This window comes from Penicillium argentinense (genome assembly GCF_028826775.1).
Source record: "Penicillium argentinense strain IBT 30761 chromosome Unknown utg000010l_segment0_segment0, whole genome shotgun sequence".
NCBI lineage: Eukaryota > Fungi > Ascomycota > Eurotiomycetes > Eurotiales > Aspergillaceae > Penicillium > Penicillium argentinense.
This window is the reverse complement of record NW_026622669.1, coordinates 1,748,542-1,770,927: the sequence shown is the minus strand read 5'-3', so window position 1 is coordinate 1,770,927 and position 22,386 is coordinate 1,748,542. Positions and strand designations below refer to the sequence as shown.

The following is a 22,386-nucleotide window of genomic DNA, read 5'->3' as shown; positions in this document are numbered from 1 at the left end:
CTTAGTTATCCCGGTGCCATGTTTTCGGGCCTTTTATTAGTTACCCAACAATTTTTTAGTAGCCACCTCTGTATTCTGGAGAAGTGTAAAGGTGATGTACAGCCAAGTGCAAAAACAGCTTCACCATCTCACACTCTTCTCTTAATTCCGGGTCCATCGCCAAGACGCTAGCCCCGAAATTGAGTGTCAGTCAGTGGACTCTGGCACGCAGCATGTGAGCATAAAAGCTTGGCTAGCAGTCCCACCAAGTTCTGAAGCTACAATTCCGTACTGAATTTATGAGGAAAATCGTGAATAAAGAGGAGTTTAAACTGACTTGATGATGTTAAAATAGGTAATTAAGAAATTGGAATTTTACACCTTTTGAGAATGCGCTATACTCAGCGAGATACAGTAGAGCCGTGGCGACTAGACCCTATAGATTCGACACTGTATTGGAATGTAGAGGAAGCATGTAGCATGTTCTAGGAAAGAAAAGCAAACAAATTCTGTTCCTCTTCCAGGCCATCTTTCTGTAAAGAGATTAGAAATGTAGGGAAGGAGATACAGATTAATTGACATCTATTCTACCCAAAATTCAATGAAGGAAATCTGGCCTGACGCGTGTCCCAAGGCAAGCGTATTTGATCTTATGGCCGAACAGGAAGGCCTAGACTCGGGGGGGAGCCATAGTACTTGTTTCCCGTTCAAGGCTATCCAGAAATCATGCTGTAGAAATATCTCTGGGTTCGGATTAGGTGAATTGTAGATAGTGTTGTTACACCTTGATTGAATCTTAAGTGATCCTAGGTTAGTGTTGAGAGACGAACCATCTTGAGAGAATTCGAGTTCCACGATAGCGCGTTCAGTGTCCAAAATCTCTTGTATGGCGCCCGTGTCTGGGTCCCAGAGCCGCACGGTGCGGTCAAAGGAGCTGGACGCCAGCAGCCGGCCATCAGGTGAGAAGGCCACTGAATAAACCCAGCTTAAATGGCCCTTGAGAGTCTGTTGCAGGGAGCCTGTGGCTCGATCCCAGAGCCGTATTGTGCGGTCATGAGAGCCGGACGCCAGCAGCCGGCCATCAGGTGAGAAGGCCACTGAATAAACCCAGTCTGAATGGCACTTGATAGTCTGTTGCAGGGCGCCCGTGGCCGCATCCCAGAGCCGCACTGTGTCATCAGAAGAGCCGGACGCCAGCAGCCGGCCATCAGGTGAGAAGGCCACCGACCGAACCAAGTCTGTATGGCCTTCGAGAGTTTGTTGCAGGGAGCCCGTGGCCGTGTCCCAGAGCCGCACTGTATGATCAAAGGAGCCGGACGCCAGCAGCCGGCCATCAGGTGAGAAAGCCACTGAACAAACCTGACCTGAATGTCCCTCGAGAGACCGTTGCAGGGCGCTCGTGGTCGGGTCCCAGAGCCGTACTGTGTCATCAAGGGAGCCGGACACCAGCAGCCGGCCGTCGGGCGAGAAGGCCACCGACTGAACCAAGCTCATATGGCCTTTGAGAGTCTGTTGCATGGCGCCCGTGGCGGTGTCCCAGAGCTGCATTGTATGATCAAAGGAGCCGGACGCCAGCAGCCGGTTATCGGGTGAGAAGGCCACTGAAGATACCATGCTTGAATGACCTTCGAGAGATTGTTGCAGGGCGCCTGTGGCCCGCTCCCAGAGCCGCACTGTGTTATCAGCAGAGCCAGACGCTAGCAGCCGGCCGTCGGACGAGAAGGCCACGGACCGAACCAAGTCTGTATGGCCTTCGAGAGTTTGTTGCAGGGAGCCTGTGGCTCGATCCCAGAGCCGTATTGTGCGATCATGAGAGCCGGACGCCAGCAGCCGACCATCAGGTGAGAAGGCCACTGAATAAACCCAGCTTGAATGGCCCTTGAGAGTCTGTTGCAGGGGAGCCTGTGGCTCGATCCCAGAGCCGTATTGTGCGATCTTGAGAGCCGGACGCCAGCAGCCGGCCATCAGGTGAGAAGGCCACTGAATTAACCCAGTCTGAATGGCACTTGATGGACTGTTGCAGGGCGCCTGTGGCCGCGTCCCACAGCCGCACTGTGTGATCAGAAGAGCCGGACGCCAGTAGCCGGCCATCAGGCGAGAAGGCCACCGAATTAACCGCGCCTAAATGGCCCTCGAGAGTCTGTTGTAGGGCGCCCGTGGAAGGGTCCCAGAGCCGCACTGTATCATCAGAAGAGCCGGACGCCAGCAGCCGGCCATCAGGCGAGAAGGCCACCGAATCAACCGCGCCTAAATGGCCCTCGAGAGTCTGCAAATCTGCACTCCATTTTTCATTAACTCGTGGCAAACGGCATATCCAACTGGGAAGGTCTTGCTCGAATTCTGTACGAATTATTGCTGTTCGAGGGGCAAATACTAATCCCGCACAGTAAATCTGAAGAGGTGCTTCATCGGCTATCTGGCGATTTTTCAAAAAAAACCGATGTGCATCATGTAGAAAATCGGCCAAACTAAGAACAACAACTCACGAATAGCTGGCTACTATATACTTACCGCTATAACCATGTGGAGAAGATCAAGCATACCCACCACCTCTGATATATGGCCCAGCAGGCTCATTGCTTCCATCCAGTGCAGAAAATGCTTTTGGAGGAATAGTCGCACATCTTCTATCTCAGAAGGTGAAGTCTGACTTTGCTTGAGATGGTGTATCCAGTAGCGACAGGAGTATTGCAATTCCAGTGGTAGATTCTGGTGAATGATTTCAGAATGGATTTCTGCCCTACGCGTTCCAGGGCTTGAAAGATTGCAAATATTCTTTCGTAGATGACTCTGCATAGTTCTAAGACAGGATTTCGCAATGTCTTTGTGTTTTTTTGGTTCATCCACATAAAACTTGGTTTTAGGCTGGACCAAAAAATCCCGAAATGAGAGATGGAGGATCCTAACAGGCTGATCTGGGTCACCGGGAATACTAAAAACCGATCGGAATGAATCCATTCGATTACTGATCTGGTCCGCTCCTATCCCAAGAAACAGCGATATTGTATTTATAGGAAGCGGAACTGCAAGAAGGATGATGACACCCACGATGTCCTGGAACTCTTGTAGGAGCTGCTGCTGTTCCGACTCATCACTGTCTTGATCATTGAGTAGTTGCGTCAGAATTGGCAGATATGTCTTATCCATTCTTGACACATATCTGGCTTGGTCCTTTAGAAGCTCTGCGAGGCGCAATTTGGGATCCCATTTTGAATTTTCGATGTAGCGGCACACTGTGGCAGCTGAAATAAACAGTGGAACAGATATTCTGACCAGTTCTTGGATGATGTTATCGCCAGGCCAGTCCTCGAAGATATTTCTGTCATGTTTGATTTTCTTAAATCGGTCTTGTAGAAATAAATGTATGTCACGTTCAGTCACTTCTTCGGGTATCTCATGAAGAGCTAGGTCCTGATATTCTTGGTCCCCCACCTCTGAAAACCCGAGTCTGATTGGGAGTTCAGGTCTGCTGGTCAAGAAGATCCGAAGGCGAACTGATTTTGCCTTCTGTAGAAGAGGCAGTAGACGAATTATATTTCGGATATCTTGATCATGTTCGCATTCGTCCAAAGCATCGATCACCATCACAGCAGTTTGAGATTGCCCACCCAGTTGGTCAAGATTGAGCAGCGGGTGAAGGAGTAGTTTCTCAAACTGCTCCATGAGCGATTTTGAAGCAATGTCAGGGTCGTTATTGAGTGTCTTCTGCACGCCAGACCTTAGCTCAGGAATCTTGAGAATGAGTTGCCTTGTTATTGTTGGGAAAAACTTCTTCGCGTTCCCTCGGTCTCCCTCACCTCTCTTGAAGAAGAAGCTGGCGCCTAGGTGGTTGGTGTCCTTGAGCGACTGGGACACACTCCGAGATACTGTGGATTTTCCTGTCCCAGCCATTCCTTTTAACCAGAAAATGCATTTTTCTTGGGACGGCGACATAGCCCATTCCATTATCTGCTGAAGGAGCTCAGTCCTAGTGCCTTGGAGACATTTGGCTTCGTCTCGATCGGAGAATGACTCAAACCCTGCCTCCATCACGCCTTCCAACTTCCCAAGGTCCATATTCTGATTAATGCGGTCGGTATTCTTGGCCACGCCGACCATCAGAGACCTATCCAAATTCTAAGTCAACATATAGAGTCATAAAGTCGTGCTGGATAAACGTACGCTTGATCCACCTGTAGGGACAAAAGGAATGAAGATTTATATCTCTCGAGTTTCTGTCTCACGCTTTCCACTTCTGCGCGCTTCATGGGCCACTTCAGTGCTCGTAATCCCACTTTCCTCATCAGCATCTTTCCCTTTCCGGGATCAAGCTTTGCTTCTAAGGCTCGGAGATCGGAGAGGCAATCGGTAATATTGTTGGCTAGTCGTGAGGAGGCAGGTAGGGCCTTTCCGTCGTCACTTTGAAGACATTTCTGCAGGTCCTGTAGCGTCCCTTGGATGCCTTCAATCGACCGTTGTAGGGAAATAACTTCGTCCCGTGCATCTTTAACCTCTCGAATGTACCCCCCGCAAAGCTTCACGATGCTTCCTGTTACTTGGACAACCGCGATAACGCTCGCCACCGAAGATAGACCATCCATTCGGGAAGACACGGCGTAAAGGCCAATATCCTAACCTAGGCAGGTACAATAGCGACTGAAGTGTGAAATCGGGGTTCGGGATTATAGGTTAGGCTTGTTTGAGGAGATCAAGAGGGGTAAGCTTGGGGCTGGGTGCAAGGTTGTGATGCAGAGTGCACTTCAGGCGCCAACATGACTAATCATGTGTACCCTTGCCCGGTCGACTGTCGGCCCGAACCGACCCAGAATTCTATCGTTATGCCCCGCAGCCTGCGGCCACTTCCCCTAATTTCGTCGCTTGACAGCGCGACAAAGACCATTATGGTGCCCCGGATTGCACCCTATCCGCTTGAGATGATCCGCGATATGATCAGCAGCAGATCGCTGACTACTTCACAGATGGCCGAAGCAGCTGGCTGGAGTAAACGTTCAATCGTAACCACAGTGCCAACCTACGAATGTTTAGCGATGTCCGAGTACCCTTGATTCCCGGTTGCCGTCCTCGTGTGATCACACTCTTTATGCTAGAAGCGCTGTGCGACCACTTGCTAGAGAAGCCGTCCTTATACTTGGACGAAATGGCAGAATTCTTGTATTACGAATTCGAACTGCTCGTATCTGTTGTACTTCAGAGGTATGAATTGTCTTATTGTTCAGAGGGAAACATTAGGCCATATATATACAACGAGAAGACCAATTTGATTGGAAATAAACTTGGTTCTTCGTATAGATATCTCGGGATTAATTCCGATAGTTCGGCTTGGTTCCTGATCTGCACCAGCCTCATATCACAACAGTATCCACATACACTATCAGTCGAGCCCCTCGATCGCAGGGTTGGACCAAGAAAGTGGCTCAAAGAATAGCACAAGAACGAAATGCGGATTTAAGAGATCACTATCTGTATCAGCTATCAGGTTTGCGCTCGTATCACCTAGTCTTCATAGACGAATGAGGCTGTGAGAAACGGGCTGGCTTCAAGAGGAACGGCTGGTCTCCCCGCGGCGTGGCACCTGTCCAGGTTTTCCATTTCCAGCGGGGTCAGCGGTACTAGATTCTCCCGGCGTATTGCCAGGATGGCATCATGATGTCGTGAGTCTTCCAAGGATCGATAGATGCTAGCATGTTCGAGGACTTTATTGAACAGCTCCTCCATCATTGTGGTAGATGGCCGGAGCCAAAATCTGTCCTCATCATGGACAACGCATCTTTCCACCATACTGAACGCATAGGAGAGCTATGCTCAAATGCCGTTGTCAAGTTGTTGTACTTACCACCATACTCACCTGATCTAAACCCCATCGAAGAATTCTTTGCGGAGCTCAAAGCATTTGTAAGAATGGAATTGGCAAAAACACGCAGGTCAAGATTTCAAAGATTTTCTTGAATGGAGTCTGGATGTCGTCGGGACGAAAAGAGAAAGTGCAGAAGGTCATTTCCGGCATGCGAATGTTGTGGTTGAAGAGGAATAAAATTAGATGTACTTTATGTTGTAGAGTATAGTAAGCCTTTGGCTAATATTGTACGGAGCTTAGCTCAGGAAAGCTTCATTATTCTAAGAGTCTAGACCTATAGGTCACGAGACCGGTGGGCTAACATAGAATAACATGTAGAAGCTCAGAGATGCTCTGCTGACAGGTTTTGGCAGCGAAAGCGAAAATATTGTCCACTTTGCCCGCCGGGGATTGCAAGCCATTTGTATTTCGACAATCCATGGCCACGTGAAGCAGAACGTTCATCACGTAATACACAGAGGACCTTTTAAATATACCCATTTCCTAACCTAGCGCCTTGGCGTTGGGGCCCAGAAAGAATGAGTGAGTGTAAATTGGTGAAGCTGGTTTTGCACTTCTCTATATAAAATCTAAAGAGAAATCCCCCCTGTTCCCTTCTCATCACCTCAAGCATAGCAGCCCAAGTCATCCTTTCCTCATTATACTCTCAGCAAGCCTCTCAAGTTTTTCAAAGCCAATCCAAAAATTCCATCAACAGCCATGGACTCTTCATACCTAAACATACCCGCAATAATGGTCTTCGAACCAAACTGCCTATACATCCTCCTCATGGCCGCGGAGACAGCTACAACTTCCACTGGGAGCTCTTCCTCACACGCACACACATGGAAGGGACATTCTTCCGCGTTGCAAACGACAAAGGTCCCTCGGCTTGGGAATACGATAGCGCACCAACAACCGAGAGGCCCTCATTCTGACCGCTGCTCCTCGCGCTGAAGATCGGCGCTCTAGAACCTGTTTTGCACAAGGCTCTCGGCGATCGACTGGCTATTGTTCCACTCCAGTCGAGCGCGATACGGCCCCATGGTATATTTACTTGTCGATTTTGGTTGAAAGAGGCGCTGTTTGCCCTCGAGGAGGAGGGGTATATTAATCTTGGACGGAGTATTTCCCAAATTGAAGAAGAGGCTGTATAACGTAATTCCCTGCCGTTCGGAACACCCGCCCGTTCGGAACACCTACCCCCATTAGAAATTTTTGCATAAAAATTTATCAACCAAAACGCATCAATTTAGCTATATCTGACGATTTTTACATTGATTGATCTTATGGCCAATTTCCCTACACCCACTACACCTTGGTAGAGCCCTGGTTGCTGGCTGAGCTAGTTGAATAGCCTCATCGGCCTGCTCATGCGAAACGACCCGATCAGCTTCAACTAGCTGATTTAGCTGCGTAACTAGCTGTTGACCCTCTTCAACTGTCAAGCCTCCTTCGTGAACTATTTGCCGATTTGACCGTGTGCGTTTCTGGCGTGTTTTCTCATTACCCACGCGTAGTCTAGCGTTTTCATGCAATAATAACGCTGTTGAATGAAGCTGTTCGTAATGGCCCTTGATGATTTGATCTACCAGCGTTTTTAATGGGCTCGGAGGGCTGTTTGACCGTTGTCTTAATAGATCTTTGAGTAACGAAGCTGATTTTTCTAGTTGAACGACGGTCCTGGGTGTTTTTGGGCTAAAATGGCTATCGCTGGTGGTTGGCCGGCTATTCGGTGGTGACGGTGTTTTGAGTGAGATATTAAGCTTCGAAAGTACCCGTTCTGGGTCAATTGGAACAAGACCAGTAGCTGCGAATGCACTTTGAATAATATGTGGTTGAAAGGCCTCGGTACGCGCCTGGGGGTAATCATTAAGGAAGTCGAATTTGTCGATAGTGTTATATGACCAACGAGCTAGATCGCTCACGAAGCGGCCGTATGCGCGTTTTAGTATAGCAAAACAGCCAACGTCAAGCGGTTGTAAGAGATGCGAAGAGTGTGGAGGCATACAAAGTGGAATCACATTGTTTTCAGCGCAGATTTGGTCGAATTGAGGTGTAAGGTGGCTACCGTGGCCGTCAAGAATCAATAGCCGATATCCACCCCTCGCACGCGCTGTAGTCGCTGGAATAAAGAGCTTTTGTAGCCAACGAAGGCCAATTTCATCGGTTGTCCAGCCGTTTGGCGAGACCTCGATACGCCAGTCTTTTGGAAGATGAAGCTGTTCGTCGAACCAAGAAGCGATGAAGTTTTTGCCTTTGAATATCACGCAAGGCGGTAGCGAATAGCCATCAGCGCTTACTGCTTCGATCGCAGTAACCCATTCACGATTACCCGGTTGTAAAAGCGCTCGCCGACCATAATATTCAGCCCTTGTAACTACCCGTTGTGTAGATATAAGACCCATAGCGAAGCCGGTCTCATCAAAGTTATAGATATCCCCCGGTTGGATACCATTCTCATCAATAACACGTTGGACGGTCGCAAACCAGGTTCGTGGTGATTTTGGGTCTTCGTTTTGGGCGCGTTTATAATCGTAGCGTCGTGAGAAGGTTGAACGAAGCTCGTCTCGTCGGTTGACGAAGCTTGATGGCCAATTCTTGCCTACTGTAGCCGGAGGGTCGTCACCACGGGCAGCCAATAGAATATTAGCCATTTCTCGCACAGTAGACGGCCTAGGCGCTGCTCCACGTGAATCCATAGAGAGTATCCATCTAGTAAGCGAATCATCTTCTAATTGGGTCAATTTATGGCCTGTTGGGCGCTTATCGACGCGTGAGGTTTGGCCAGTGGCGCGTGAGTGTAGTGTGGTGAGTGGTATTTCGTATAGCTTCGCTGCAGCGCGAAGAGAGTTGATACGGCCATTTTTGATATCTCTAAGGGCTAATAAGATCTTGCCCTCTTGATTAGCCGATTTCTGCGCTGATTCGGCGCGTTTTGGTGGCATGGTAGGTGGTTGAATTAGGTGGGTGGTTACAAAGACGCGTTTTTGGATGGGGTGTTCCGAACGGGCGGGTGTTCCGAACGGCAGGGAATTACGTTATGTTAACTAACGTAATCCACTAGCGAGTGAGACACACGGGCCCGTGAGACAGAAAACCAGCTACTATAATTTCAACCCAATTTATTAAACCAACAACGCCATTGATTTCAAATTTCTATCTATTAGACCTATCAGGGCATTGCGTTCTTTTATGCCCTATTTGATGACAGTCGCTGCATCGCGGGGGTGCGCGTGTAATTGGCTGGGAAGCTGACGCAGCTGGTTCCGCGGGGGCAGTATTAGGAGCTTCATGAGCCTGGTTCATCGACTCCCTGGCTTCTTGGCCCGTAAAACCCTCCGTATGAGCTACGCGCTTAGTCGTTCTGTTGCGTTTTCGCTTTTGTGTCTCGTTTTCAGCCCGTAAATCGCGGACTTCCTTTAGAAGGATTGCATTAGAATGCAACGATTGCTGATAGCCCTTGAGGAGCTGATCAATAGCTTTATTCGTAGGCGTCGGAGGGCTTTGCGAACGTTTCTTAAGCAGTGCCTTGATTGAAGAGCCCTGTCGATTCAATTGTTTGAGATTTGCCGGCGTTTTAGGGCTCCACGCGCTCGATTGGCTCCCTGGTCGACTACCTGAGGGGGTAGGTGTCTGAAGTTGAACATCAAGCTTTGAAATGACCTGATCGGGATCATATGGTACTAAACCAGCTGCGACGAATGCATTTTGAATAGTCTCTGGTTTAAAGGCCTCTTTGCGAGCTTGTGGGAATGCTGCAAGGAAATCACTTGTCGATATGGTTGACCCCCAACCGTGCTTTGCGCTCAATCAAGCTCCCATACGCGCGCTTTAGGGGGGCAAAACAGCCTATATCCAAAGGCTGTAGTAGATGAGACGAATGCGGAGGCATGCAGATTGGAATAATATCATTTTGCTCGCACAATCGATCAAAACGGGGGGTCAAATGACTGCCATGGCCATCGAGAACTAGTAGTCGATATTTACCCCTAGTACGACTAGTAGTCGCAGGGATAAATAGCTTTTCTAGCCATCGAAGCCCAATTTCGTCTGTAGTCCAGCCATTCTCACTGATTTCGATTCTCCAATTGTCGGGTAGGTCATCAAACCATGCATATTGTTGGTACTTTGACGATTTGAAGATAATGCATGGTGGGAGTATAAAGCCCGTTGAATTCACACATTCAATCGATGTGACCCATTCGCGATTCCCTGGCTGTAGAACTGACCTCCGACCATAGTATTCAGCTCTTGTAATGACTTTCGCAGTGGCTATAAGCCCCATTGCGAAGCCAGTTTCATCAAAATTGTAGATATCCTCAGGTTGGATACCATTCTCATCGATCGTGCGTCGTACAAGGTCGAACCATGGTTTAATAACCCTTGGATCTTCGCATTTGCCCTCTCATAATTATATCGACGAGAATACCGCGATTTGAGCTCATCATAGCGCTCTGTATATCTGTAAACCCAATTGACTCCAACAGTCTGACTACCACGCTCTGCTAGTAGAATATTGGCCATATCCCTTACCATACAAGGCCGGGGAGCTGATCCACGTGTATCCATAGAGAGTATCCACCGTAGGAGCGATTCCTCTTCAGTTGGAGTCAATTTATAATTGCTGGCGCGGGTTTCCGACCGATGAAGTTTGCCATTGTATCGGCGATGGAGAGTTGCGGTAGGTACTTGAAATCGGCGCGCAGCTTCGCGAATTGATCGAAATTCTTCGTTCTGAAAGGCTTGTATTGCGAGCTGGATCCTACCTTCTTGGTTGATAGAATTTTGAGGAATTTGACTGCGAATTGGGGGCATAGTGGGTAGTTGAAATGAGGAGGTTGACGCGCTGGGGCGCGACCGCGGTTTCTGTCTCACGCGCCCGTGTGTCTCACTTGCTAGTGGATTACGTTACATATCGTTATGATTAGTAAGAGTAAATGCGAGAGGAAGGCGGCGAGCAGTGCATGGCTTGATTCAATGTTTAATTGATTTGTTGGTGAATTGGCGAGGAGTGAGCAGGTTTATGGACTAGTAGCTAGCTAATGTATATGGACGAGATGCTAATAATTGAATTTGTATGTTGAGTTTGAAAGGGTCAATTCGATCTATTTACTTATGCAGGGTGATTTGAGATGTGGCCGCGGTGGGCAGGGATGCACACTTTGATATTGAAAGGCGGGACAGAAGCAGACATATCCACCGGGCAGAGAACAAATGGAGAATCTTTCTGCGGAGATGCTTGATTCCTTTTTCGAGAAAGGGGACATCCCGATGAAGAGTGGGAGCAAATAATAAACGAAGTCGAGTAAGTAAAGAAAAATGAATTTGTTCATCCATCACATGAAGTCATCATCACCAAGGCCATCATCACCTTCGTAGGGATTCTTATCGATCTGGTTGTCCCGGCTAGCATTAAGGGAGATCTTAGTCTTAGCAGCCTTGGTCTTCTTGTTACCCTTATCAGCCGCACGCTCCTCACGCATCTTCTCGTTACTAGCTGTGGTGAGCGCACTGCCAATCTTCTTGATCTCGGAACTAGGCAGCTCCTTGACAAGCTTGCGAGCAAAGTCCTGGGCCCAGATAGCGTACTGAGGCTTCTTGGAGTGCGGGGTGAGCAGAGGGAGGAGGACATCGGACAGACGGTTGAATTGATCCTTGGTGGTGGGCTTGAACAGAGCCATGGAAGACAGATCGATGGAGTTGGTAGGGTCGGCAGAGTCGGTGACAACAACAGCCTTGGGGGCTCCACGGTTACGGTTCATGTCGATATCCGAGAAGAGGTCAGTGGCGTGCTGAAGGTCGGAATCCTGCTCCTGCTTGCGGATGCGCTCACGGCGCTCGGCCTCGGTCTCATCAGCGTCGAAGTCCCCACTGGCTTCGGCATCGCGGCGGCGCTGGTCGCGGTGCTCCTCTATCCGCTGAGCCTTGGTCTTCTTGTTCGCGGCGGCGGCAGCCTTCTTCGCAGCTTCGGCTTCTTCGGCCTTCTTGGCTTTCTCGCGCTCTACCTCGGAATCTTCGGCGGCATCCCAGGAGTCGAGGACCTGTTGTTTCAAAAAGACGACATTAGGAAATATTCGTAGGCGCAGGTTGACCCTGGAACTGGTAGGAAAGCCCTTACCTCGTCATCCTCCTCATCCTCAAATCGGCGGCGGGGAGCAGCAACAACGGGAGAGGAGTCACTCTCCTCCTCATCATCTAAAAGTTAAACTGGTGAGTCGCTGAAAGGTTGCAGGATTTTTTATCTCAACCGAGAGCCAGGTTGCGCCGTGATCTCGCAATACCCGAGGATCAAAAGCGATGGTGGCGGCGGCCGATAGTCGCAGGATAAGCACTTACCCCACTTGGAGGGGGGCATTTTTGCAGAAATGAAGGGCGTTCGGGGAATGGAAAGAAAAACGGAGGCGGAAGGAAGGAATGCGCTGTCCGCAAGACGAAACGGAGGACAAGGACGAGCCCGCGATAGGAACCTGCACCAACAAAGGTTGGAGGGGCAGGGCAAATTTTATGTGGGCCACCTGGATATCGGAGGTGGGATGCACGTGATCTCGGGGCCTTGGTGCCCGACGAGCGTGATTTGTATGGAGTGGCGATAGATTGTAGAGTGAAAGAGAAGACAGATAATATGAGCGTAAAATATAATTGAGAAAATATGAGGTCGAGGGCATGCAGTGTTCCGGAGGTGTGTGAATATATGACAAACAAAATACGCACATCGAGGCGTGTGCCATCATCGACAGATCAGGTATAGTATGAGCTGCTACGAGAGTGTATTTTTTGAATTGTCTTTCATTCAGAAGATTTTATTAAATTCATAATCATAAAAGATGGCGAGTCATCACATTTTTCTTCATCGCCTCCAACATTTCAGACCTGTATGTTCGGTAGGCTGCAATTACAGGTTGACGGAGGTGCGGAAGTTCTTGCCAGCGTAGATGGCGTTGGAGCCGAGCTCCTCCTCAATACGGAGGATCTGGTTCAGCTTGGCCAAACGCTCAGAGCGGGCAGGGGCACCGGTCTTGATCTGGCCGGAGCGGAGACCGACAGCGATGTCAGCAATGGTGACATCCTCGGTCTCACCGGAGCGGTGGGAGACCATGACACCCCAGTTGTCAGCATAGGAGTCCTTGGCGGCCTGAATGGACTCAGTCAGAGTACCAATCTGGTTAACCTTCAGCAGAAGGGCGTTGCAAGACTTGAGCTCGATGGCCTTCTTGATGCGCAGGGGGTTGGTGACAGTCAGGTCATCACCGACAATCTGGAAGTCGGAGGTCTTGTAGAAGTAGCTCCAGGCCTCCCAGTCGTCCTCAGCGAAGGGGTCCTCGATGGAGACGATGGGGTACTTGGCAGCCAGGGACTTGTAGAGGTCGGCCAGCTGCTCGTAGGTGAGCCACTTGGTGGGGTCGGAGTCAGGGTTCTTGAAGTCCAAGTCGTACTTCTTGGCGTCGGTCTTGTAGAACTCGGAGGAGGCAACGTCCATGGCGATGGAGATCTTGCCGGTGTAGCCGGCCTGCTCAATAGCCTCGGTGATGAGGTCAAGAGCCTCCTCGGCAGTCTGAATATCGGGGGCGACACCACCCTCGTCACCGACGTTACCAGCGGACTGGCCGTACTTCTTCTTAGCCAGAGCCTTGAGCTTCTGGTAGACCTCAGCACCCTGGCGGAGACCCTCGGAGAAGGACTCAGCGGTGCTAAAAACAAACCATGGTTAGCATCTTCAAATTCCTCCTTTCTTCGGGTTGTCGATACTTACTCAGGGACGATCATGAACTCCTGGAAGGCCAAACGGCCACCGGCGTGGGAACCACCATTCAGGACGTTCTGGAAGGGAACGGGGAGGACGTAGGGCTTCTTGGTGCCGGCAAGGTCGGAGATGTGGACGTAGAGAGGGACACCCTTCTCGGCGGCGGCGGCCTTGGCAATGGCCAGGGAAACACCGAGGATGGCGTTGGCACCGAGCTTGCCCTTGTTGGCAGTGCCGTCGAGCTTGTTCAGGAAGTCGTCGACCTTGGCCTGGTCCTTGACATCAATGTTCTCCTTGATCAGAGCGGGGCCAATGACCTCGTTGACGTTGGCGACGGCCTTGAGGACACCTATGGAAGCAGTCTGTTAGCTTTGCTTTCTCATTCGGTCTTGAACGAGATTATGGTACTTACCCTTACCGCCCCACTTGGCCTTGTCACCGTCACGGAGCTCAACGGCCTCGTGCTGGCCTAGATTTCATTGTCAGCAAAATGTGTCTCCATGATCGTCATCCAGGGAAGACCCATCACATACCAGTGGAAGCACCGGAGGGGACAATGGCGCGGTGCAGACCGGTCTCGGTGACAACGTCCACCTCAACGGTGGGGTTGCCGCGAGAGTCGTACACGGAACGAGCGTGAACCTTGGCGATAGGCATGATGGAGTTTGTCTGAAAGAAGATGGGAAATCTGTCAGTTGCAGGAAGAAAAGGAGAAAAGCAGCGGGCTGGGGGGTCTAATAGGCAGGCGCAGCGTGTGACTAACGGCGGGGGGACAGCTTCACCGATGACCCAAAATGACAGGCCGGCGAGTGGGAGGAATGGGGGGGAGTTCTGATTTGCTTGGGCTCACCAGATGGTGATTGGGGCAATTGGCGGCAATTGTCACCGGGGGCCCGTTTGGAGATGTGTTGTCCGGGGGATTGGTCCTCGTAGTCGATACGAGCAGGTGTAGGTGTAGAAGAGGTGCAGTACTGCTGAAGCAGTTGGGGAGGAGGGGCAGTTTGGGGGATGGCGGGGTAGATGATGTGATGCACGCAACTCACCTTAGAGAATACGGGGGAGATGTAAACAGCAAGTAGATCAAGAAAGACGGATAACTACGGAAACACCCGATTCTTTAAATACTTGCTGGGCGGCATCAACCCCGGGAAAGGTCACTGCTGCCCTCCGATTCTTTCCAATGCGGCGGTGGGGCCTCCACGGCCTTCTCCAGCGCTTGCTGGCTGATCCGACCGTCTGCGGCCTACGCTGCTGCGAGATCTCCCGTCCCTCGGAAGCTGCTGGGCAATGATGTATATTCTGCCCCGGGTTACCTCGTTTTTCGGCTCGGGAGCGTCATATTACCCCTCCAAATGCTTCCGTTCTGATTAGGTACCTTCATGTGTGGGCTACGAACTAGCTCGACAGGTCATTCGGGCTCGGTTCTGTCGCAGCAACCTGCATTGAGCAGATTTTTCAGGTCTCCCAGACTTTGCAAATTCCGTATAAGCTTCCGCACAGGGGAATGCCCAGCATTGAGGACCCATTGGTCGGGGGACCTTCTGACGTCGCATTCACCCCCGAGGCCTAGCGATGGATGACGAAGACACCTATGTTGCCTCAGGTGTCGACTTGGAGGGAGTGATGCCTTGTAGCCTTGTAGCCTTGTTGCCTGACATACTTTCTGCCTTAATGCCTGGGGCTTCAAATGACTAATGTTGATGATGCAAGTCACATGATGGCAACGCGCGTGGTCAGGTGATCCTGTTGGAAGCTCCTCGACGGGCGGTGCTGGAAGCTCCCCAGGTTGCGTCTGTTGCCCTTTCTACCAATCCGTCCATCGAACTATCCCTCCTTGTGGATAGAGGCATCCGTTAACAGATCTTACACACATTCCTACCGTCTTTGTGTTCCTCCACCCGATCCCCTTCAATTCTCGTCCGCCGACCATCATGAGCGGCGCCAGTGACCCCGAGCGGGAGCAGGCGCTCGAAGACTATAAAAGGAGCTTGTTGGAGCTACGAGAATGGGAGTCCAAGCTGAAGTCGCTGCGCATGGGGATCAAGGATCTTCAGCGAGAGTTTGATGTCTCCGAAGACAACATCAAGGCACTACAGAGTGTTGGTCAGATCATTGGTGAGGTGCTGAAACAGCTGGATGAGGAACGATGTACGTGTCCCAACAATAAATCCATCAATTGTTGAATCGAGACGATCAGATGCTGACCTATCTCAGTTATTGTCAAGGCGTCATCGGGGCCCCGGTATGTGGTTGGGTGCCGTTCAAAGGTCGACAAGGCCAAGATGAAGCAGGGTACCCGTGTGGCCCTGGATATGACAACTCTTACCATTATGCGGATGCTCCCTCGTGAGGTCGATCCGCTGGTGTACAACATGTCGTTGGAGGATCCCGGGTCAATCAACTTCGCTGGAATTGGTGGTCTGAATGATCAGATCCGAGAGCTGCGAGAGGTCATTGAATTGCCGCTGAAGAACCCCGAACTGTTCTTCCGAGTAGGCATCAAGCCCCCCAAGGGTGTCCTGCTCTACGGTCCTCCGGGTACCGGTAAGACGCTGCTTGCCCGGGCAGTGGCCAGCTCAATGGAGACCAACTTCCTGAAGGGTGAGTCCGATCTAGTACCCCTGGTCTGAGTTCTGATCTACGGCATGATACTAACACCCGGTCTCTCTTTAAAGTGGTCTCTTCCGCAATCGTCGACAAATATATCGGTGAATCCGCTCGGCTGATCCGAGAAATGTTCGGTTACGCAAAGGAGCACGAGCCGTGTATCATCTTCATGGACGAAATCGACGCCATCGGTGGTCGACGATTCTCGGAGGGTACATCGGCAGATCGAGAGATTCAGCGAACACTGATGGAACTGCTCAACCAGCTGGATGGCTTCGACTACCTTGGAAAGACAAAGATCATCATGGCCACCAACCGACCGGATACCCTGGACCCGGCTTTGTTGCGTGCCGGTCGTCTGGACCGGAAAATTGAAATCCCCTTGCCTAATGAGGTTGGCCGTCTCGAGATCTTGAAGATCCACACCAGCACAGTAGTAGTGGATGGCGATCTCGACTATGAGAGTGTGGTGAAGATGAGTGACGGTCTCAATGGTGCTGATTTGCGTAACGTGGTGACCGAAGCGTGAGTTCTGCCCTACGTTTGCCCTGTTTCTTTTCGGTTTTGCTAACCCTTTCAACAGCGGCTTGTTCGCCATCAAGGACTACCGCGATGCAGTTAACCAGGACGACTTCAACAAGGCGGTACGGAAGGTGGCTGAGGCGAAGAAGCTGGAGGGCAAGCTTGAATACCAGAAGCTGTAATTGTATGTACCTGCTGACAGGTCCGGCACATTATCGTGCCCGTTCGAATCCTATAACCGTTTGAGATCCGGTCACGACTATCTTCATGCTCCGAATCGTATCGTATGAGTAAAATTTCTTTAGAGACTGCAGCCATGGTAAGGCCACATGAGTATAACTAGAAAGCAGTTCTGGACAGGATCAAAGTTGCAAAAATCCCGTGTAAACGGTTCAGTGCCTCAAGGTTGAGGTATATTGAAGATATACATCTACGACATACACTTGAGTGCGGTTTTAGTATGTGGCAGTTTATATATTTCCCAATTTCACTTCAATAGTACATAGTGCAGCCAATAAGGGAATCATGATAGTGCGAATCAGATCAAGTAAAATAACGCCGTAAAGATCGGCCCAACATCAAATATAGCAAAAAAACGAGACGAAACATGCCACTATCATCGCAGTATGTCGTGGCAGCGCCCGCCGTGTCCCCGTGACGAGGACTCGGTCGGGACCTGAACATTCAGGGTTTCTCCACTTCCCCAGCTTCTAAGCACCCCTGATCGCAAGCTCCCAGCAGCAGAACGAGACGAACGAGGCAGGTCGTTACTGTCTTAAATTCCTGGAGCCGTGTCAGTGGCCCGAGTGATCGACATTACTCCATCCATTTCGTACTCAGGATTGGCCGGGAACGCGCAATCGGAGAAATTACCGTTGAGCACACGCTGGCATGTTTCGAGTTGACTTTTGGCCCCTACAACTCGTGTGATACCGCGGAATCCAGACCGCGCGCAAGGGACCACCTGGCAAGACGATATTGACCGGAACCTGGACCCTTTCGAAGCTCACCCAGACAGCTTCGACAGTCTAGTTGCCTGCGACGCGCTAGACCGACCCTCATCCCAACCCGTCGCACTCGATACCAGCCGTCAAGCTCGAGTTTCCAACGAGATCGAACCATCCCTCGAGTCGCTCCCATGCTCCTATAACAGGTCCGGAATATTTAGGATATAGATACGAAAGAGGGGGATCACAGGATAACCATGTCTTTCCAGACACCCTACCCTACTTCCTCCCTTAGCCACTCGCCACGGCCACCGGGTCGTCTCTCCCCCGCCAACTACAACTCCCAGGGCGGCCTTGCTGGTCTCGGCCTGTCCTCGAATCCTGGCGGAATACCCAACAAATTGAACAGCTTCTTCGGAAACGAGCGTGCTCTCCCAATGTACAAAGATAAACCACATTTCGCCCCGCGGCGGACAGCTCCGAGGAAGAGATGGAGACCCTTACTGGCCCTGTTGGGTCTATGTACAATTGTCTACCTTTTTTTTAATAAGTCGACTATCCCGACGACATGGAAGCCCTCGGCTTCGCGAGACAAAGGCGCCGAGCTATATAAATGGATTCAGACTTTCCAGGAATCGTCTGCGCCAGAAAAGCACATCGATTGGAATGCGCGCCGCGAAAAAGTGCGAGACACATTGATTGTTAGCTGGGAAGGCTATGAAAAGGATGCATGGGGTAAGCTCTACAAATAAAAGCAATCTGCGGTTTTACAGGGACTAATGGGAGGAATTGAAAAGGCGCCGACGAATACTCTCCGGTGTCAGGCAGGAACAAAAACATGGTTGAAGGTGGCATGGGATGGATCATCGTCGATTCATTGGACACCATGATTATCATGAACCTCACAGCCCAAGTCCGGCATGCGCGACAATGGATCGCCACCTCGCTACAGTATAACCAGGACCACGACGTTAGTACATTCGAGACAACCATTCGCATGCTCGGAGGATTATTATCGGCACACTACCTCTCAACACAATATCCGACTCTCGCACCAATCAAGGACGATGATGCGGGTGCCGCTGGAGAGGATCTGTACATTGAAAAGGCCACTGACCTGGCAGACCGATTGCTTGGAGCTTTTGAGACGCATTCTGGAATTCCACTTGCAAGTGTTAATCTGAATACCTCCGCGGGCATCGAAGCGCACAGTGATGGCGGCGCATCTTCCACCGCCGAGGCAACGTCGGTTCAGCTTGAATTCAAGTATTTGGCAAAGCTGACCGGTGAAGCTGAGTACTGGAAGGCCGTGGAGAAGGTCATGGAAGTTGTGGACGAGCAGCATCCGCAGGATGGCCTTGTTCCTATCTACATTCACCCCCAGTCTGGTCAATTCAAAGGAGATAACATTCGCCTTGGTAGCCGAGGTGACTCCTACTATGGTGAGACCACTTATCGCCTCCTTAACTAGTGCAAACTATCAAGGCTAACTAAATCCTATTGCAGAGTATCTCATCAAGCAGTATCTTCAGACCTCTCAACAGGAGCCTGTGTACAAAGAGATGTGGGATGAGTCTATGCAAGGCATCCGCAAGCATCTGCTTGCCTTTTCTGAAAATGCGCAGCTCATGGTGCTGGGCGAACGTCCATCGGGCCTGGATAAATCCCTTTCGCCCAAGATGGATCACCTGGCCTGCTTCATGCCCGGAACTATTGCACTGGGTGCGACGAGTGGTCTGCCACTGTCTGTGGCGAGGAAGTCACCTGCCTGGTCTCAGCAGCGGGAAGAGGAGATCCTCATCTCTCGTGAGCTGATGAAGACCTGCTGGGCAACATACATCAACACAGCAACAGGCCTGGCCCCCGAAATCTCCCACTTTGTCCTGGATAAGGAGCCCGTCATGATGGGAGATAAATACCCCCAGCCTTCCAAGGCCGGATCACCATATGAGATGAGAGGCATTTCTCAACCACTGACCACTGCAGTTGATGGCTCAGAAGCATGGCGCAAGGACATCGTCATCCACGCCAATGACCGCCACAACTTACAACGCCCTGAGACTGTTGAATCTCTCTTCTACATGTACCGCATCACCGGCGACGAGATGTACCGTGAATGGGGGTGGGAGATGTTCAAGTCTTTCGTCGAGCACACAGCCGTGTACGAAGAGAAGCCCTCTACAGCCGCAACCCCAGGCAGCAACAGAAATATCCACCGTGTCAAGGGATTCACATCCCTTTCCAACGCGGACAAACTCCCCGCCGACAAGCGCGATAACATGGAGAGTTTCTGGATGGCCGAAACTCTCAAGTACTTCTACCTGTTATTCTCGGATCGCGACTTCATTTCCCTCGAAGACCATGTCTTCAATACCGAGGCGCATCCTTTACCGCGGTTCAGGCCTACGGGTGAATTGAAGACCGGCTGGCAGAGGAAGCCTCGCCAGGCTGAACAATAACATCTGAGTGTTGGTTTCTTTACAGGGTTGGCGTTTGGTTTTACTTTCCAGTGTTGTATATCAGACTAGCTTTGAGTCGGCTGAGAACATGTTGCTATACACGAAAAATTTCATAAGGACATTTTATCATGGTTATGAGCATTCTATATGTCCGAATAGGAAGTACATAATGAATTTTTTAGAGATCGTCCAAAAATGTATCGGAGGCGCCAGTCTACAAGATTTTTGTATTGTCCAATTAAACCAACATGCTCGTTAATGAGTTCGACATGGCTATTGTGAGGTGGATGAGAGTGGAAATGTGACGGTAAAGATATGCTCCCTTATTTCCATCTTACTGCGCGCAGTCGATGCCCTCTGTTTGGCCACATGGACCTCTCGCTCTGGATGTCGTTTGATAGTCAGAAGGCAATATTTGAATATTTTGATATTAATTTCTTGCTTTCTAGAGATGTTCAAGACAGAATCGATCTATATAATTCTACCCAATGGGACAGATACAAATAGTGTCATCCTTACTCTCTATCCAGAGCAGCCTCAATCAACTTCTTGAACCCAGCAACCGCATCCTTAATGTCACGCACGGTGAGAGCCTCATTATCACCATGGGCAACAAAGATGCTTCCAGGCCCATAGAGGTACCGCTTAACGCCATCCTTGACCTTCAGATTCGGAACATCAGTACCATAGTTGACAGGAATGACCTCAAACCCATCAACATCGGTATCACAATCCTGAGGCGGATACGACTCCCCGTGACTGGCAAAATCAACCACGACCTCCGCATCCGCATCCTTCGTCGCATCCTCCACAGCCTTCTTAATTACCTCCCGCGCCTCATCAGGTGTACCAGCTGCAAGACGAACGGAGACATCAGCCATCGCCTCAGCCGGAACAACATTCGTCGCGACACCCGCACGCACGACACCGACGTTCAGCGTCGTAGGCCCATACTTCGGCGAGGCAGGAAGACCACCCTCGTCAACGGGGATCTGGCCCAATCTATCAACGCGCAGAAGTGCAGGCAGCATGCTTGAGACAGCGCTATCTCCCAACCACGGATATCCAGAGTGCGCGGCCTTGCCGTGCGCGAAGACCTTGAAGCCCAGCATGCCCTTGTGACCCGAGACAAGGGAGGCCTCGGTCGGTTCTCCGAAGATAACTGTGTGGTAGGCGCTATTGGTGTTGAGGTCAGATTTGGAGAAGGTCTTCATACCGTCGCCACCAATCTCCTCGCCAACAACAAAGAGCAGACCCAGATTCGCATCGGGGTTCTCCTCAAGCGTTTCCAGCACAGCAAAAACCTGAGCCGCCACACTGCCCTTCGCGTCGACGGATCCGCGGCCCGCGATAACGAGATCATCCGCATCTTGCGAAGTCGGCTCGTGAACCGAGTACGGGATAAATGGTGGGACGGTATCAATGTGGCTGGTAATCAGGACAGAAGGCGGTTCCGAGTGTGAATAGGGATAGGCGTAGATGTTATATCTCGTCTTGGGTTGTTCAGAGTCATCGTTAACGTCATCCTTCTTTACCGGCTCAACCTTCTGCTTGACGACGGTGAAATTCTTCGACTCGAGGTACTCCGCAACGAAAAGACCGACATCATGCTCATTGCCCGAAATCGACTCGATTTGGACGAGATCGCGATGGAAAGAGAGCAGAGGGCTCTTCCTGATAACCGATTCGACGTCATCCTGTCCCTGAATCAGGCTGAGGCCGTCGGTCGGCTGTGAGAGCAAGTTGCCGAGCGGTTGTTGCTCGTATGCGGGGTGCGGAGAAGCGATGGCCACGGTGAAGGCCGTCGCTGCTGCCAGATACCAGGCAGGCTTCATTGGGGCTCAATTGGGGTTCGAGAAGCTGAAGGGATGGGTTTCTGGCGGGGTTCTGCTGCAACACCCTTGTTGATTTAGTGTTGGCCTGCTCCAATGCACGGAAGAAGCAAAGGTGATCGCGCCGGTAGCCGATCTCATATCGAGTCACGTGCACGCGATGTCACCATCGCGCGGAAATCGGGCGGAAAAGTGGATTTAGTGCAGATTGGGAGTAGAATTAGCCAAGCTCAACTAGCAGGGGTCTGCAGTACGATTGAAGAAGATTTGTAATCGTGGGAGCCACAAGTCGCAGGAAATGGTGGGTGGTGCGTCATAAACGTGGATATGTTTATGCCCGCCTCACATCACACAGCATCGATTTCTCATACTCCGCTGATCGGAAGACTGGCACCGATCTCAACTCCTCGGATGATATGGTACGAAAGAGGAAATATGCAAGCTATCAAGGACTATGGATCTT

At 50.7% G+C, this 22,386-nt stretch overlaps 6 protein-coding genes across 6 annotated transcripts; 2 read left to right on the top strand and 4 right to left on the bottom strand.

Moving 5' to 3' along the window:
• Positions 1 to 757: 757 nt before the first annotated feature.
• On the bottom strand, positions 758 to 4,559 carry N7532_010349 (WD40 repeat domain-containing protein; the record flags this gene model as incomplete). The annotated part of the gene is made up of 5 exons (XM_056622840.1): positions 758 to 774; positions 810 to 1,914; positions 1,970 to 2,245; positions 3,028 to 4,084; positions 4,141 to 4,559. 5 exons carry the CDS (start codon positions 4,557 to 4,559, stop codon positions 758 to 760), a joined length of 2,874 nt encoding a protein of 957 aa, XP_056470256.1.
• A 6,592-nt stretch (positions 4,560 to 11,151) lies between these two features.
• Positions 11,152 to 12,170, bottom strand: N7532_010348 (eukaryotic translation initiation factor 3 subunit J; the record flags this gene model as incomplete). The annotated part of the gene is made up of 3 exons (XM_056622839.1): positions 11,152 to 11,856; positions 11,934 to 12,010; positions 12,152 to 12,170. 3 exons carry the CDS (start codon positions 12,168 to 12,170, stop codon positions 11,152 to 11,154), a joined length of 801 nt encoding a protein of 266 aa, XP_056470255.1.
• A 537-nt stretch (positions 12,171 to 12,707) lies between these two features.
• Positions 12,708 to 14,213, bottom strand: aspf22 (enolase acuN; the record flags this gene model as incomplete). Its single annotated transcript, XM_056622838.1, has 4 exons — positions 12,708 to 13,503; positions 13,566 to 13,905; positions 13,969 to 14,025; positions 14,090 to 14,213. The coding sequence occupies 4 exons, from the start codon at positions 14,211 to 14,213 to the stop codon at positions 12,708 to 12,710; spliced, it is 1,317 nt and encodes a 438-aa protein (XP_056470254.1).
• Positions 14,214 to 15,487: 1,274 nt separating this feature from the next.
• rpt4 (proteasome regulatory particle base subunit RPT4) lies at positions 15,488 to 16,867 on the top strand (the record flags this gene model as incomplete). Its single annotated transcript, XM_056622837.1, has 4 exons — positions 15,488 to 15,704; positions 15,771 to 16,157; positions 16,232 to 16,688; positions 16,747 to 16,867. The coding sequence occupies 4 exons, from the start codon at positions 15,488 to 15,490 to the stop codon at positions 16,865 to 16,867; spliced, it is 1,182 nt and encodes a 393-aa protein (XP_056470253.1).
• A 1,603-nt stretch (positions 16,868 to 18,470) lies between these two features.
• N7532_010345 (glycoside hydrolase family 47 protein) lies at positions 18,471 to 20,091 on the top strand (the record flags this gene model as incomplete). The annotated part of the gene is made up of 2 exons (XM_056622836.1): positions 18,471 to 19,074; positions 19,139 to 20,091. 2 exons carry the CDS (start codon positions 18,471 to 18,473, stop codon positions 20,089 to 20,091), a joined length of 1,557 nt encoding a protein of 518 aa, XP_056470252.1.
• A 515-nt stretch (positions 20,092 to 20,606) lies between these two features.
• Positions 20,607 to 21,926, bottom strand: N7532_010344 (M20 family metallopeptidase; the record flags this gene model as incomplete). The annotated part of the gene is made up of 1 exon (XM_056622835.1): positions 20,607 to 21,926. One exon carries the CDS (start codon positions 21,924 to 21,926, stop codon positions 20,607 to 20,609), a length of 1,320 nt encoding a protein of 439 aa, XP_056470251.1.
• Positions 21,927 to 22,386: the final 460 nt, after the last annotated feature.